Below are 15,521 nucleotides of genomic sequence, written 5' to 3'. Positions count from 1 at the left end.
GGAGAAATCAGTACACATGCAAAATGAGATTTTAGCTTTAGTGATAGAATACCATAAACCAATTCCAAACCATTCAAACTGTGTTAGGAATGTATAACATATGTAGAGGTCAGCGAGGAATATGTTCTGGAAGATCTCAAAGCATTAAAGCACTAAGCACTACGGGATGCAGAACTCCAGAATCAACTATTGTGGGAGGAAACCCCTCCCATCATTGTGTCTAGGCTGGCTTTTTGAAAGAATTGTCCACTTAGTTATCTTCTCCACACTATGGTAATTTTCTCTTTTCAATATACATCAAATTCATCCTTGAAAGTTATCATTGAATTCCATCTACTTTTCAGATGCGGTGTTTCAGATGATAATGACTTGGACAAAATAATTCCTGCCCTGATTTCACCTGGATTTTGTTTGACAATTATCTTAAATCAGAGTGCTCTAAGTGCTGACCCTTCTGACAATAGAAAGTTTCTCACTACCAACTCCATCAGAACCTGGATGGAACACTACAGTCTAGAAATGTTGATTAAATAACACTGGCTATTATTTTTGAAGCTCCATAACTACAAAGGATGACTGAACATGGGAACACACCTTATATAAATCCTGAAAAATAATGAGACTTAGAGCAAGGGATTATAGAAAAGTAATAATGAGGTTCTGTATTAAGAAAAGGGAAAGCCCAGCTCATGGGTAATAAGACAATTGTTGAATGAGATAGAAAAGAAAGATTGATCAGTGAGGAGGCATGTATAACCAAAACACTGCAAAAACAATGGATAAAGTAAGTATTGATCAAATCTCAAGGATGTGACAAAGCCTATCAGAGATAATCAAATGCTCCAAAGATGGGGTTCCAATCATTGGAACTTTAGAAATGATCATAGAATGGGACAGCATTGAGGTGGGCCATTTGGCCCATCAAGTCTGTACTGGCTGTTTTGAAGGGCAATTCAGTTAGCCCCATGCCCTTTCCCCTTAAGACTGCAATGTTTTCTCTTCATTGCTTCCTCTAACATGGCTGCCCTGAGCTAGTCACAAGCAAATGGGCAACTAAATTATACGTGAACGTCAAGATGTTGTCATGCCTCACTGGGACAGTGCTTTGAAAATTAGGTTCTGCTATTACGAGGGTTTTCACAGAAGTTTAAGATTTTTATAAATTATGTTAAATTCCCCAATTTACCCGCCTTTTAGTCACAAGTAGGCAAAAACATGGACCAGCTATCTGTACTGTACAAAAGTTACTTGTTATTACAAGTAATTAGGCACTAGCTATAGAGTCATAGGTAAACAATAATGAACCATCAGCATATAACTCGCGTAAGTACAACTCTAAACCCCTTAGACACTCTCTTTTACAAATAATGAACCATCAGCATATAACTCGCGTAAGTACAACTCTAAACCCCTGAGACACTCTCTTTTACAAATGCATATACAGACCGACACTGACGCAAGAGGAAAAGACAGATGCTATGGATGAAGGGAAAACTGGGAAAGCCGTTCAGTGGTCTATGTTGACAGAATCTGCTGGGATGATTCACGTTGATCAGAATGCTGCTTCTCAATCTTCCTTTTCCAGATGGTTCGAATGGTTTTCAGAAGGATAGCTGGCTCACTTATCAAATGTCCACAACTAGTGAATTAAAAGTAATGACTTATAGCAGTGACTGCTGGGGGAAAAATAAACTTGTCTTCAGGCTTACTGTGGCTTCTAATACAGAGAACAGTGAGAGAGCTCCTGAGCTGGAGGACGTTTGAAATTCTTGTATCTTGTTCACAGCTCCAAGTTGTTCAGTTACCTGCGAGCCTGTTGTTGACAAGCAGAAGGTCTTTCTCACTGATATCTGGTCAATAGTCCCCAGGCCAACCAGCTACTTTACTAATGAAAGACCCATACGCAATCCTTCAACTCCAGTTCACCTGCAACTACTTTAACCAGTGCTGGAGCCAGCAGCCATGCAAACAGTGTTCACATTGAAAGTCAGCATAGTTGCCTTCAAAGCATGCAGCAATCCTAGGTTTTAAAACAGTTCTTTTCTCATTTCAGTCCATAATTAAAAACATGGAAAAATAAAGCAGGGCTTTAGATCTGCAAGACCTCAATACACCTGACTGCTGACTTTAAGTACATGTATAACTCTGTTTTAAGGAGATTTAGGCTTTTTTTCTCTAAAGAAGGTACATGTTTTGAAGCCTTCAAATTTTCCTTTTATTAGCATTATAGCATGTGTATGTCATGTAGGAACTGTAAATATTGTTAAACTCCTGGTGTAATTTTGTCTGGTGTAAATTAACTGATTCTTTTTCTTTTAATCCATGGTCTGGTGACAATCACATTTGAGTCTCACACATGAATAAGGGCTGCACTGAGTGGAGCAGTTGGGAGGTTATGGCTGTACAGGACATTGCTTGGGCCACTTTTGAAATACTGCACTCAATTCTGGTCTCACTGCTATAGGAAAGAGGTTGGGAAACTTGAAAGTGAACAAAAAAGATTTGCAAGAATACTACCAGGGTTGGAGGGTTTTAATTATAAGGGGAGGTTGAATAGACTCAGTCTATTTTCCCTGGAGCATTAGAGGCTGAAGGAAGACCGTCTGGGGGTTTAAAAAATCATGACGGGCCTAGATTGGGTGAATAGCCAAGATCTTTTCCCCAGGGTAGGGGGTTCCAAAACTAGACAGCATAGGTTTAAGGTGAGTGGGGAAAGATGTAAATGGGACCTAAGGGGCAATGTTTTTATACAGAAGGTGGTGCATGTATAGAATGAGCTGCCAGAGGTAAATGGTGGAGGCTCGTACACTAATACCAATTAAAAGGCATGGGTACCTGAAAAGAAATGATCCAAATGCTGGCAAATGGGACTAATTTAACTTAGGATATTTGGTTGACATAGACAAGTTGGACCAAAGTGCCCTTTTCTGTTCTTTATCACTCTGACTCAGGAATAAACAAGAGATGTGGCAACATACACCAGCAAACTGCTGATACTTTGAGGACAGGTAAGGAGAAAAGAGGGCACCATGATCAAGAACTAGGAAAAGAAAGTACAGGGAAGGAACTTAATGCATTTTTTGATTGGGGAATTTCACCATTCAAAAAATACCAGCCCCGATATACCACAAGAAAAGGTGGGTAGTACTGCTAAGCAGATTTCACAAGCGCACGCATCAATTAACTGTCAGTGATATGACGAATTGTAATCGATGGCTGGCTCTGTGAAAAAGGTCACAAAACTGGTAAGGAGAGGAAAGGAAAATAAAATACAGTTGTCATGAGTCTTAATCTATTATATTGGTGAAGGAACTGTACAGCCAGGAACATTATAGCCTGTGGGCTCAGTATACAGTAATTGAATACTCTGGAATGCATGCCATTAGATTGATTGCAGGTAGTAGAGAGGCAATATGAATGCCATATAAAATTATATCAACATACAAACAATTATATACAAGACAATTAGATCAAATTTGTATGACAGAATCGCAAAACCCAACATTCTTGTACTTTTTTGATTTCTGCAGCATTTGATAATGTGTAAAGGTCTTTGGAAATTAATACTTTGTAAGTATGAATATTGGCTTATGGAGTACATGGGAGACTGGGAACAAGGAGTTGTTGCAGTGGCTACGAAGGGCTTAACAGCATATGTCCCACTGAAGGAAATCCACTCAGGATGAATTGAAGAGGCAACACTCCTTTCTGTAACTCACTCAGTGCACTGTGGGTACTGAAGAAGAATGATATGTCAGAAACTGATGAATGCAGAATGGAATGTCAGCAGGAGTCAAGAGGGGTAGACAGTGTCTTTAGATGTGCAGTGCATGGGGTCAGTGTGCTCAGGTTTAATAAGTACCTGCACTCGCAATATATTGTTCACTGGAGTTTACAGAATGTGCTTTATATCTTCCTCCCTTTTTCAAAGGGCAAAGGAAACAGATCAATGCACAAAGGCTGAACTAAAGGTCAAATTTATTTGCAGATTAAATTATACTTCAAAGGATAAAGGTGCAACAAGATATTTATACAATAAATGAAGATGTTAATATTTCATCATTAGAACATAGATATGTATCGGTTGAGCAGCAGGACCTTTGAGCGGTCTGGTTTGTAAAGCACCAGGATAAAACGATAAGACTATATTTAACCCCGGGCACACAATACGATCCAAATGTCTGTATAAAATGACTGAAGAAAACTCCCCTCTTGGCACTGCACTGGTTGCAATTTTAACTCTTGCAGTCTGCGTGACATGTGAGACTCCCATTGGCAGTAATAACGCAGAAAGTGCACCATGCAACAACTATACTCAGTTTAAAGGGAGTGATGGTTTTTTTTCAGATTTGTGGGGTCTTCTAGAGCTTGGATACAGCTCATTTCTGATTTTTCATTTTGCTCTACTCACTTGGAATAGGCACTGGCAGCTTCGCACAGTGGACAGGTGCCATTCACCCACTATTCAATGGGATGGAGGAGCTGGGAGAGGTCGAACAACAAAAGGAACAGCTTGTTATAAGGCAGTTGGGGAGCAGGTTGCTTGTAGAGTCAGTTTAAGTATCAGCTTTTTGGATACATTTCAGCAGTAATGCATGTGGAGGCTCCTATACTCCAGGAATCCCTGCAGCCTCCTGTGACAAAACCTGCTCCATATTGGACCAAATGACCAAATGTTGCCAATGGCTGTGAAAAATCACCACTACCTCAGTATTGTTACCTCCAGGTTCATTCCACAATGCTTCAGGAATCCGTCCCTGGTCTGCACAAGTGTGTGAACTACTTCCCAAGGCCAAGCAATACACTGCCATCCCTCCAACCACCAACAGGTGGTATTGTGTGTGATTTGGCCAATGGCATTTCTCTGTAACTATACTACTCCTGAACAGCTCTGGTACTACCACAGCCAACAGATCAGAAACAATGAGTGAATTATTCTGGTCTTCACTCAAGGGGTCAGGTGTCTGGATAGGTCTGGGGAATTCCCATCAAAACACCCCACTGAGAGCATCCTACATTCTTGTGGTGGGGTTCAAAGACCAGTGTGGAAGATAGGAAAGGCCAAAACTTTCCTAGCAGAGACCCGATGGCAGATGTGTGCATTATTTGCTCCAAATGCAAGTAAGTCATTGCCCATGAGATGACAATGGGATGGATGTTGATGAATGGATTCAGAACAAGGAGACAATTCAAAAGCCAGGGATCTCCCTTTGAGAATGGATACTTTATTTTCTTTCTCAAAGGGCTGGTACAATTTGGAACTCTCTGCCTCAGAAGACAGTGCAGGTGGAATGATCAGAATTTTTTTAAGGTGGTGGCAGCTTGACTCTATTGCTCAAAAGAATATAAGGTTATAAGAGGTAGATGGGAATTCTAAACACAAGTAGAGAGGCAACTTTTTTACACAGAGAATGGCTTGTGTGTCGAATGAACTGCCTGGGGAAGTGGTGGATGCAGACACTGTTATGGCATTTAAAAGACTTCTGGATAAATAGAGGAATAGGAACGGTTTGGAGCGATATGGGCCAAATGCAGGCAAGTGGTACTAGTTAAGTTTAGGAACATGGTCAGCGTGGACTAGTTTGATCAAAGATACTGTTTCCATGCTGAATGACTCTCTGACGCTAGGTCAGCATGAATTTTAATGAATGGCACAGCAGGCTTGAGGGGCCAAATGGCCTACTCTTGCTCTTAGTTCATATGTTCAATAGTCCCACGGACATTCTACCTCTCCACCCAATGACAGAGTAGAATATTTTATGTTAGTCGGGTATCTATCCCACTTCCTCCAAAAATGTGGGGAACCTCATATTCATATTTGGAAGCAAGGCTTGCTACATCTTCAGGCACCGAAGTGGACAGCAGAGGTCCTGCCTCCTGACTGAGGACCACATGCATCCAGACAGAAATGGTTGTAAATCGAGGCTCCCCCCCCCACAGCCGACAAGTAGGCCACACAATCTACCTGATCAGGAGGGGTTGACTCTTCTTTGCCCTTTGTGGAGCTCAGAAAATTATTGGCCAAGTTAGAATAGGTGCTGGAGTGGTTTTCAAGTAGTTGCTTATGCATCTTCCCATCCTGAACTTAAGTTCCAGAATGAAAACCCAGTAAAACTTAACAGTGACACATATTGGTTTGATTCAGCTAGCATAGGTTGGTACAGTGGCTAGCACTGCAGCCTCACAGTACCAGAGACCTGGGTTCGATTCCAGCCTCAGGCAACTGTCAGTGCAGAGTTTGCACGTTCTCCCCGTGTCTGCATGGGTTTCCTCCGGGTGCTCTGGTTTCGTCCCACAGTCCAAAGATGTGCAGGTTAGGTGGATTAGTCATACTAAATTGCCCATAGTGTTCAGAGGTGTGTGGGTTATAGGGGAATGGGTCTGGGTGGGATGCTCTAAGGGGTGGTGTGGACTTGTTGGGCCAAAGGGCCTGTTTCCACACTGTAGGGAATCTAATTTAATATACTTTAAAATGGAGTTTCAGTAGAACCAATGAAATTATTTTCAAGTATGACTTTTTCTCCCCTGCAGGACACTTGCACAGAAAGACACAGACATGAGGTATCTGTCCTCATGACAATACCCTGAATTTTCCAGGCCTCCTATGTTGTTCTCAATGCCTATGAGCCTGGAAGATTCTGCCCATAGTTCTCACTGAGTAGGCAGTGTTAAAAACCATCCCTATATTGAGTCAGAAGCTTGCTACGGTAAGGTATTCATGGACCAATATACAGGCAGGAGGAGTATACTCAAGGGGGAAAATCAGGAGGGCATAAAAGGGACATGAAATAGCTTTGTCAAATAGATTTAAGGAGAATCCAAAAAGATTCTATGAGTATGTTAACAGCAAAAGAATAACTAGGGAGAGAATTGGGCCCCTTAAAGATCAGTGTGGCCATCTATGTGAGAAACCACAAGAGACGCGTGAGTCACTAAACAAATATTTTGCATCAGTATTTACTGTAGAGAAGGCCATGGAAGCTAGGGAATTTGGGTAAATAAATTAATAATGGTGTCTTGAAAAGAATTCATGTTACAGAAGAGGAGGTGCTGGGGATCTTTAAACGCATAAAGGTAGATAAATCCCTGGAACCTGATCGGGTGTTTCCTAGAACTTTGTTGGAGGCTAGGAAAGAGATTACTGGGCTCCTTGCTGAGATATTTGTATCATCGGCAGCCCTGGATGACTTGCCAGGAGACTGGAGGTTGGCTAATGCGGTGCTATTTTTTAAGAAACGCTGTAAGGAAAAGCCCGGGAATTTCAGACCTGTGAGATTTACATCAGTGGTGAGAGTATTGTTGGGGGGATTCTGAGGGACAGAATTTACATGCATTTGGAAAAGCAAGGATTGATTAGAAATAGTCAACATGGTTTTGTGTGTGGGAAATCGTGTCGCAATAACTTGATTGAGTTTTCTAAAGAGCTGACAAAGACAATTGATTAAGGCAGCGCCATAGACATTGTCTGTATGAACTTCAGCAAAGCGTTCAACAAGGTACTGTGGGGTGGTTGGTTAGTACAGTAACATCAGATGGGTCCAGGAGAAGCTAGCCAATTGGATACACAGGATGGTGGTAGAGGGTTGCATTCTGGACAGGACATGTGCCTTTGTGTGTCAGTCATGTCTTATTACCAAATAACTGTGACAGAAAGCCAACTGTTTACAGCATCAATTCCATTTAAACAACAGCCAAAGACACTTACCTTGCCATCATTGTCTAACTGTGCCAATGCAATCCCACTGAAGTAATTCAGACCCTGTGCAAGATGATACCACCCCAAATTTCCAAGAGTGTGATTTTCATTCTAACTCGGTGCAAATCAGATGGGCTACGGGCATGCCCAATGGCACCAGCAATTTTCACAGCTGGGCATCTTTATTTTTTTCATGGGATGTGTGGGCATCTTTGGCAAGGCCAGCATTTATTGCCCATCCCTAATTATCGTTGAGACAAATGGTTTGCTAAGAGGGCAGTTACCCACGTTAATATGGATTTGGAATCATGTTTTGGTCTAAGGTGCATCCAGATCTGTGTGTTCCTGGAGATGTGTCCACTGGCACACTACGGGCCTTCAGAAACTGATCGGCACCACATTCGGTCAAATGCAGCATTAGACTAGAAAGCTAATGTAAAATTTATTTGTTAGGGTTTCTTTAACATTTTTTTTGTTGCAGCAAGCTTCTGGTTGGATCAAAAGAGATATAAATACACCATAGGAAGGAAGAAGGAGAAATATATCAACAGTGATTTAAAAATGTTTCCTCCTGTTGTCAGCCCCAGCAACACTCAAGAGGTTTGCAGGACAAAGTAGCTCACTTGATTCATAGAATTCCCTACAGTGTGGAAACAGGCCCTTCAGCCCAACAAGTCCACAATGACCCACAGAGCATCCCACCCTGACCCATCCCCCTATTACCCACTTAATCTACACATCCCTGAACATTACGGGCAATTTAGCATGGCCAATCCACCTAGAGTGCACATCTTTGGACTGTGGCAGGAAACTGGACCACCCGGAGGAAACCCACGCAGACACAGGGAGAATGTGCAAACTCCACTCAGACAGTTGCCCAAGGGTGGAATCAAGCCCAGGTCCCTGGTGCTGCGAGTCAGCAGTGCTAACCATTGAGCCACCGGACCACCCCATCCACAAGTATTCGCTCGCTCCAAGGTCTACAAGATGCACAACACCAAATCACCATGGCTGCTTATGCAGCACCTTCCAAGCTCACAATGGTACCACCTGGAAGGGCAAGGGCAGCAGATACATGGTGACACCTGCAAATTCCTCTCCACGCCACTCACCATCCTTACTTGGAAATTTATCACCATTAGTGAAACTGTGTCCTGGATCTCCTTTCTTAACAGCATTGCGAGTGCACATACACCAAATGGATTGCAGTGGTTCAAGACAGAACATCACTACCACCTTCTCATGGACAACAAGGGATGGGCAATAAAATCCTGGTCCAGCTAGCAAAACACATGAATAAAAAAGAATACTGATAATTAGTTTACACAAACTGTTTTCTCCGTATTAATTCCTACAGGTTCATGAAATTCAAATGTTCAACATAGGTTGCTCACCACTAAGACCACATGCTTCTGCCATTTGTGTCTCTGCTGGTTCTTGGCTTTAAACATCAAAGAATGTCCTACACATCAGCCGATTCTAATTCTTGGTTTCAAAGATGTTTGATATTTACTGCAGAAAACTGGCTTTTTGCGCCTGTAATAATGACTAAAGCTGACAATACTCCAGCATAAAACTGACAGCCACCTTTGGCCTCAGAGTGTGTAGTGAACGGCAGAAACTCGTTCCTTGTTTCCTGTGTTACTTAGTTCCTCCACAGGGTGCACTCTTGCTGCCTTCACAGATGAAATGAAACAGCTCACTGCGAAGCTGTGAACTCAGGCAATCATGTTATTCATTCTTGAGATGTCAGTGTTGTAGCTCAAGCCAGTAATTATTGCTCTTCAGAAGCTACTTTTTTGAACTGCTGCTCTCCATGTGATGTATGGGTACGCCCACAATGCCTTTATTCTGTATTACTTTGATACACCTGCTTAGCTTTTCTATGCCATTTAAGGTGAAAGCCTCCAGTTATGTCTATTTCCATTGTACTGAGCAAGCCAGCGCCCAAGATTAATAACATTCAGGCAACAGGCAGTTTGGAGGGCTGTTCGGTGGCATTATTTGACACATCCTTGCAATAGAGTGGGGCTTATTCCAAGACTGTTAATACATGTCTCAGAGCAGTGTGGGGTCATAAACAGGAGGTCAAACGTCTACGGCTGGACTCTGAAAGGCAACGAGTAATGAGATAGAAACAGATGTACCCTCCAAGTGGAGGTAACAGGGAAGTTCAGCGGGTAATAAGTAAGGCAAATGGAGTGCTGGCCTTTGTTTCAAAAAGAATGGAGCACAAAAACAGGAAGGCTCTGCTAAAACCAGACAAGGCACTAGTCAGAACATAGCTGGAATACAGTGAACAGTTTTATACCTTTTAAGAAAGATATTCTGGCATTGGATGTAGTCCGAAGAAGGATTGTACTAAGATGCCCTGTTACAGCAGCATGGTGGTTCAATAGTTAGCACTGCTGCCTCACAGCGCCAGGGTCCCGGGTTTGATTCCAGCCTCGGGCAACTGTCTGAGTGGAGTTTGCACATTCTCCCCGTGTCTGCGTGGGTTTGCTCTGGGTGCTCCGGTTTCCTCCCACAGCCCAAAGATGTGCAGGCTAGGTGGATTGGCCATGCTAAATTGCCGTAGTGTTCAGGGATGTGAAGATTAGGTGGGTGATGAGGGATGGGTCTGGGTGGGATGCTCCAAGGGTCGGTGTGGACTTGTTGGGCTGAAGGGTCTGATTCTACACTGTAGGGATTCTATGAAAGTTCACTCAGCTGAACATAGGTATGGATGTTCTGTCTTATGAGTAGCGATTGAATAGGTTGGGCCTGTACTCAGTGGAGTTGAGAAGAGTATGTGGTGACTTTATTGATACGTACAAGATTGTTCAGGAGTTGGCAAGATGATACAGAAAGGTTGTTTCTAATATGGGGTGCCTAGGCCCAGGGGGCATGACCTCAGAGTAACAGGTCATCCAGTTAGGACAGTGATAAGGAAGAATTTCTTCCTTCAGAAGGTAGTGAATCAATGGAATTCTTTACCACAGAGCACTTTGGAAGCTGTATAGTTAAGTGTGGGCTATAGAGGTAGACAGATTTTTAATCAGTAAGGGAATCAATGGTTATAGGAAAAAGGCAGGAAAGTGGAATTGTAGTTTATCAGATCAGCCATGATCTCAGTGAATGGGGGAACAGACTTGATGGGCTGAATGGCCTACTTGTGTATTTAAGAAATGGAAGGCAACTGAATTACACAGAGTCTGTATACTTGGGGACCCAGTGCGAAGTCATGTGCAGTTGAATAGCTCTGTGTATCGGAGAAATCCTTAAAGAGAGAGAGAAGTATGTCACGTGTGGGCTAAACTCAACAAGAATGATAGCCTTCCTTCATGAACTAGATACATTTTTAGGGCAATTCAATATACTCATGATCATTATAATGAGATTATCATCAATAAGGATTTTATTCCCGATTAATTAATTGAATTTAAATTCCCTTAAGTGCCACGGTGGGAGTAGAACTCATGCCTCCAAAGCATTATGCCAAGCTTTTTGATTTCTAGCCTATTACATTATTACAATACCACTATCCCCACTGCCCCGCATTCGCGATTGACGAAAAGTTCAGGCTTGTCGGGGCAACTAATCTAGCAATGGCTCAATATGCTGAATAGCTTGCTGAAGAACCTTTTTCACCACTAAAGAATAATTTAATAAGTGTAGACTCTCATTCCGCCAAAGAAAATTAATGAGGCAAGAGATTTTAAAACATAAATTTTTTAAAACAGTTTTTCAGCAATATGTATTTGCCTTAATCCCATGCGTATGTCCCAACCATTATTTCGCTACCTGCACATTGACTAAAACGTAATTTATTTTTCTCGTTTTCAAATTTACTGCTCTGCAGTTTTCCTGGCTCAGTGGGAATTCTTAAATCTCACTGGATTAAAGGACTCCCTGCTGCTTTCTTGCTAATAAATGCCAGCCATCCCCTGCAGAGGGTGCCACATTCAAACAGATGTGGGTTGACTGTAAATCCTTGTTGCCAAACCCATGAAAGACCTGCAGCTAAATGTATGCAAGGTGCAGAGTGAATGGCCATTCCCTCACTGTTCACAGCAAATTCCAGGCCAACATAAAATCAAATTATCATATGCAACTGAACTGAGAACATTCAATTTTAGGACAGGGACAGAATCAAATTTGCACACTCCAGTTCATCCTCTACCTTTGGTTTTTCCTGTAAACTTGACTTATCACTGTCTCTTTGAACAGAATTTTAATGCCTAAATCGCCACCCTACCCGGGGGGTTCTGAGGTGGAGGAGGCTGTTTGATTAAGTGGGAGATTGTGTGTTCTTGGGTTAGGGGGGTGGTGAGAAAGAATTCCACCACCTCCCTGTGTCCCCACGCTTCAATAACTCCAGCACAGGAAGGCTGTGGACTACTCAGACATCGAGTGAAACCATTAAGTGGGTGGTAGAGCTTATATACTTAATGTAAACATCAGAAAACACCCTGTCAAGTATAACACTGGCACCTTACAAAAAATTGTTACTCAACTGACTTAAAGTTAAAAACACATGCATAAAAGACAGATGCCTCATAATTAAAACATCATTAAAATGCTCATACCAGACTTGACAAAACTGCTATAGAGGAAACCAGTGCTGGGAAACCGAGACTAGGCGTTAAACTCACATCAGGAAATCTGCTCTTAAACCAGGCAACTCAGGCAATTCTGAAACAATTCTTTTCAGCTCACAACTTGGGATATTTCCCCTTTATTTAAAAGAGATCTGAATTAATATAAAATTTGTCTTTCTGAGCACTTCCGTTTTGAAAGTTGAAATGGGAACGGGAGTTCACAAGGACCCTGGAATCTGATCCTTGCTCAAATACATCTCTGGCTCTTGGCTATCATTATTGTTCACCTCTCGCAAATCCCAACATATGAGATTGCTGCCTAACTGCAGGTTTCAAATGGTCCTTAAAGTTGAAGTTGATCACAGATAAGGAGTTGTAAACAGAATGCTGTGTTGAGGTTTACCTGTTGGAGATCTGATAAATCTGGTTAATGCTGGTTCCTGTTAACTTGTAGGCTGGGCTCCGATGGAGTGGGTATGAGTGGCGAACGCTGGATAGCACTCGGCCGAGGGGAATGTGAAACGCTCGCAGGGACTGATCGCCCGTTGCAAACTGGAATGTCGGCTGAGTTCTTTGCTTCATTCGAGGAAGGCAGGGCCGCGTCTGTTGCATTACTCCTCCGCCACATGTCCTGGTGCAGGAAGACCACGGGCCCCATCTACCCCAGGAGCCTTTGAACTGTTCCTCTGTGAAGCTGTGCACAGTCTGGCGCTTCACTCGGCTCTGTACCTTTGACGACAAAAGGAAACCCAAATGATCCTCATTCGTGTCATTTTGAAATACAGTGTTACAGTTACTGCCACAAACTGCACATGTGGCCATTTGCCCCTTCTTGTCTATGCTAGCTGTCTGCAAGGCACAGGCCTGAGGTTTTTTGGATCAGGAGTCAAAAAACTGGGATAACTCCTCGTTCCATAAACTCAGCCCCAAAGTGGGCCAAAACTTCAGGGGAGTGGAAGAGGGGGGGGGGGGGGGGAGGCTGGTAACATCAGGTTTTTTGGGAGTCATGGGCACCACCCTCAGATACAGTTTGAACTGTTGGGTGCAATGTGGAGGTTGCCCACAGGCTGGGCAAGAAACCAGCCTTACTGATCAGAGATAATGGGAACTGCAGATGCTGGAGAATCCGAGATAACAAAGTGTGGAGCAGGATGAACACAGCAGGCCAAGCAACATCTTAGAAGCACAAAAGCTGATGTTTCAGGCCTAGACCCTTCATCAGAAAAGGGGGAAGGGGAGAGGGTTCTGAAATAAATAGGGAGAGAGGGGGAGGCGGACCAAAGATGGATAGAGGAGAAGATAGGTGGAGAGGAGAGTACAGGTTGGGAGGTGGGGAGGGGATAGGTCAGTCTGAGGAGGACTGACAGGTCAAGGGGGCGGGATGAGGTTAATAGGTAGGAAATGGGGGTGTGGTTTGAGGTGGGAGGCAGGGATAGGTGAGAGGAAGAAATGCTCCTCCCAGTTGTGAGCCATTTTAACTCCCCCTCCCATTCCTTAGATGACATGTCCATCCTGGGCCTCCTGCAGTGCCACAATGATGCCACCCAAAGGTTGCAGGAACAGCAACTCATATTCTGCTTGGGAACCCTGCAGCCCAATGGTATCAATGTGGACTTCACCAGCTTCAAAATCTCCCCTTTCCCCACTGCATCCCAAAACCAGCCCAGCTCGTCCCCGCCTCCTTAACCTATTCTTCCTCTCACCTACCCCCTCCTCCCACCTCAAGCTGCACCTCCATTTCCTACCTACTAACCTCAACCCACCCCCTTGACCTATCCATCCTCCCCGGACTGACCTATCCCCTCCCTACCTCCCAACCCGTACTCTCCTCTCCACCTATCTTCTCCTCTATCCGTCTTCGGTCCGCCGCCCCCTCTCTTCCTGTTTATTTCAGAATCCTCTCCCCATCCCCCTTTTCTGATCAAGGGTCTAGGCCTGAAACTACAGCTTTTGTGCTCCTAAGATGCTGCTTGGCCTGCTGTGTTCATCCAGCTTCACAATTTGTTAAACCAGCCTTCGTGTTGCCCCAGTAAGAGAAGAAACAAAATGAAAAAAAATGCCTCCAGTCTTCAACCCTCACACACTGTCCATGCACATTCCTTTTCAGTCCACGCCTCCTCATGCCCTTCCACCCACCCTACAACTTCCCATACTCTCCGTGCCAATCTGTGCACCTCCACTCAAGATGCCAATCAATTCGCTACTACCAATCTCCCATGGCCCCTCATGTCAAACCATGTCCCTTTATCGACCCCATATGCCTTTATAGCATCTATCCAACTCATTAATATCATGAGGGGCATAGAAGAGATGAATAGCCAAGTCTTTTCCCCAAAGCCAGAGTGTCCTAAACCAGTGAGTGAAAGGGGAGAGATTTAAAATGACCTTTGGGGCAACTTTTTCACGCAGAGAGTGGTGCGTGAATGGAGCTGCCAGAGGAAGTAGTAGAGGCAGGTCCAATTACAACATTTAAAGGACATTTGGATAGATACAAGTTTAGACCTTAGCCTACTGTGCCTGATGTGCACAAATCATGTTTTGGACATATCACTAATGAAAATCAGACCAGCCAACAGGACACTACACTTTATCATATGCAGTTTCTTCTGGGAACCACGTGACAGGCTGAGTTACCAGAAAGCATACTAATTGTTAAAATATAACAGTATTATTAGAAATTAACAAAGTTTATAGTTTCATAACACTTGTCTTTATTAGATATTCTTCGTCGTACAGTTATGTGGGAAATCTTAGAAGTAGGGGATTGTATAGAAAAGACACCAAGATACAGGGATTCTGGTGAAATAACTCCAGAGGCCGGTATCCCATCACCAAGTCACCCTTTATTTACACATGGAAAGTCCTTGACACTGATCCCTCAGAGCCAGCTCTCAGGGTGAACAGAATGTCTGACACTTCTGTTTGTATCGATCAGCCAGGGCTCCTTGATTGGACCACATTAGCAGCCCCAATCAGTGAACACATATTCTATGAGGTTCATCTGGCCTCATTACAATCACTGCATTATGGGAGTACATATCAAGTTATAAAGAATGAATTCTCAGCAAAAGGCCATGACCTTGAGAAGGCTGTCTGGGAAAACTGCTAGTGTGGCAGAGCAGAATGTAGAGGTCCCTTTCCACCGGATAAGGAATCATGCCATGTAAAAGCATTGATACAATATTAAATACAAAGAACCTTACATTAAGTACACATATACAGTTAACAGCAGTCACATGCAGTAT

The 15,521-nt window shown here is 43.3% G+C and overlaps 1 protein-coding gene across 4 annotated transcripts in view; it reads right to left on the bottom strand.

The window, feature by feature from the left end:
• The window catches only part of adamtsl7 (ADAMTS-like 7), a 409,793-nt gene that overhangs the window by 331,204 nt on the left and 63,068 nt on the right, over positions 1 to 15,521 (bottom strand). For all 4 annotated transcript variants that reach the window (XM_048542933.2, XM_048542954.2, XM_048542947.2 and 1 more), the window contains one exon: positions 12,680 to 13,005. In XM_048542933.2, coding sequence (XP_048398890.2) covers positions 12,680 to 13,005 — 326 coding nt within the window. The remainder of the gene's footprint in view (positions 1 to 12,679; positions 13,006 to 15,521) is intronic.

This window comes from Stegostoma tigrinum, chromosome 1 (genome assembly GCF_030684315.1).
Source record: "Stegostoma tigrinum isolate sSteTig4 chromosome 1, sSteTig4.hap1, whole genome shotgun sequence".
NCBI classification, from domain to species: Eukaryota; Metazoa; Chordata; class Chondrichthyes; order Orectolobiformes; family Stegostomatidae; genus Stegostoma; species Stegostoma tigrinum.
This window is presented reverse-complemented; position numbering and strand designations above follow the sequence as displayed.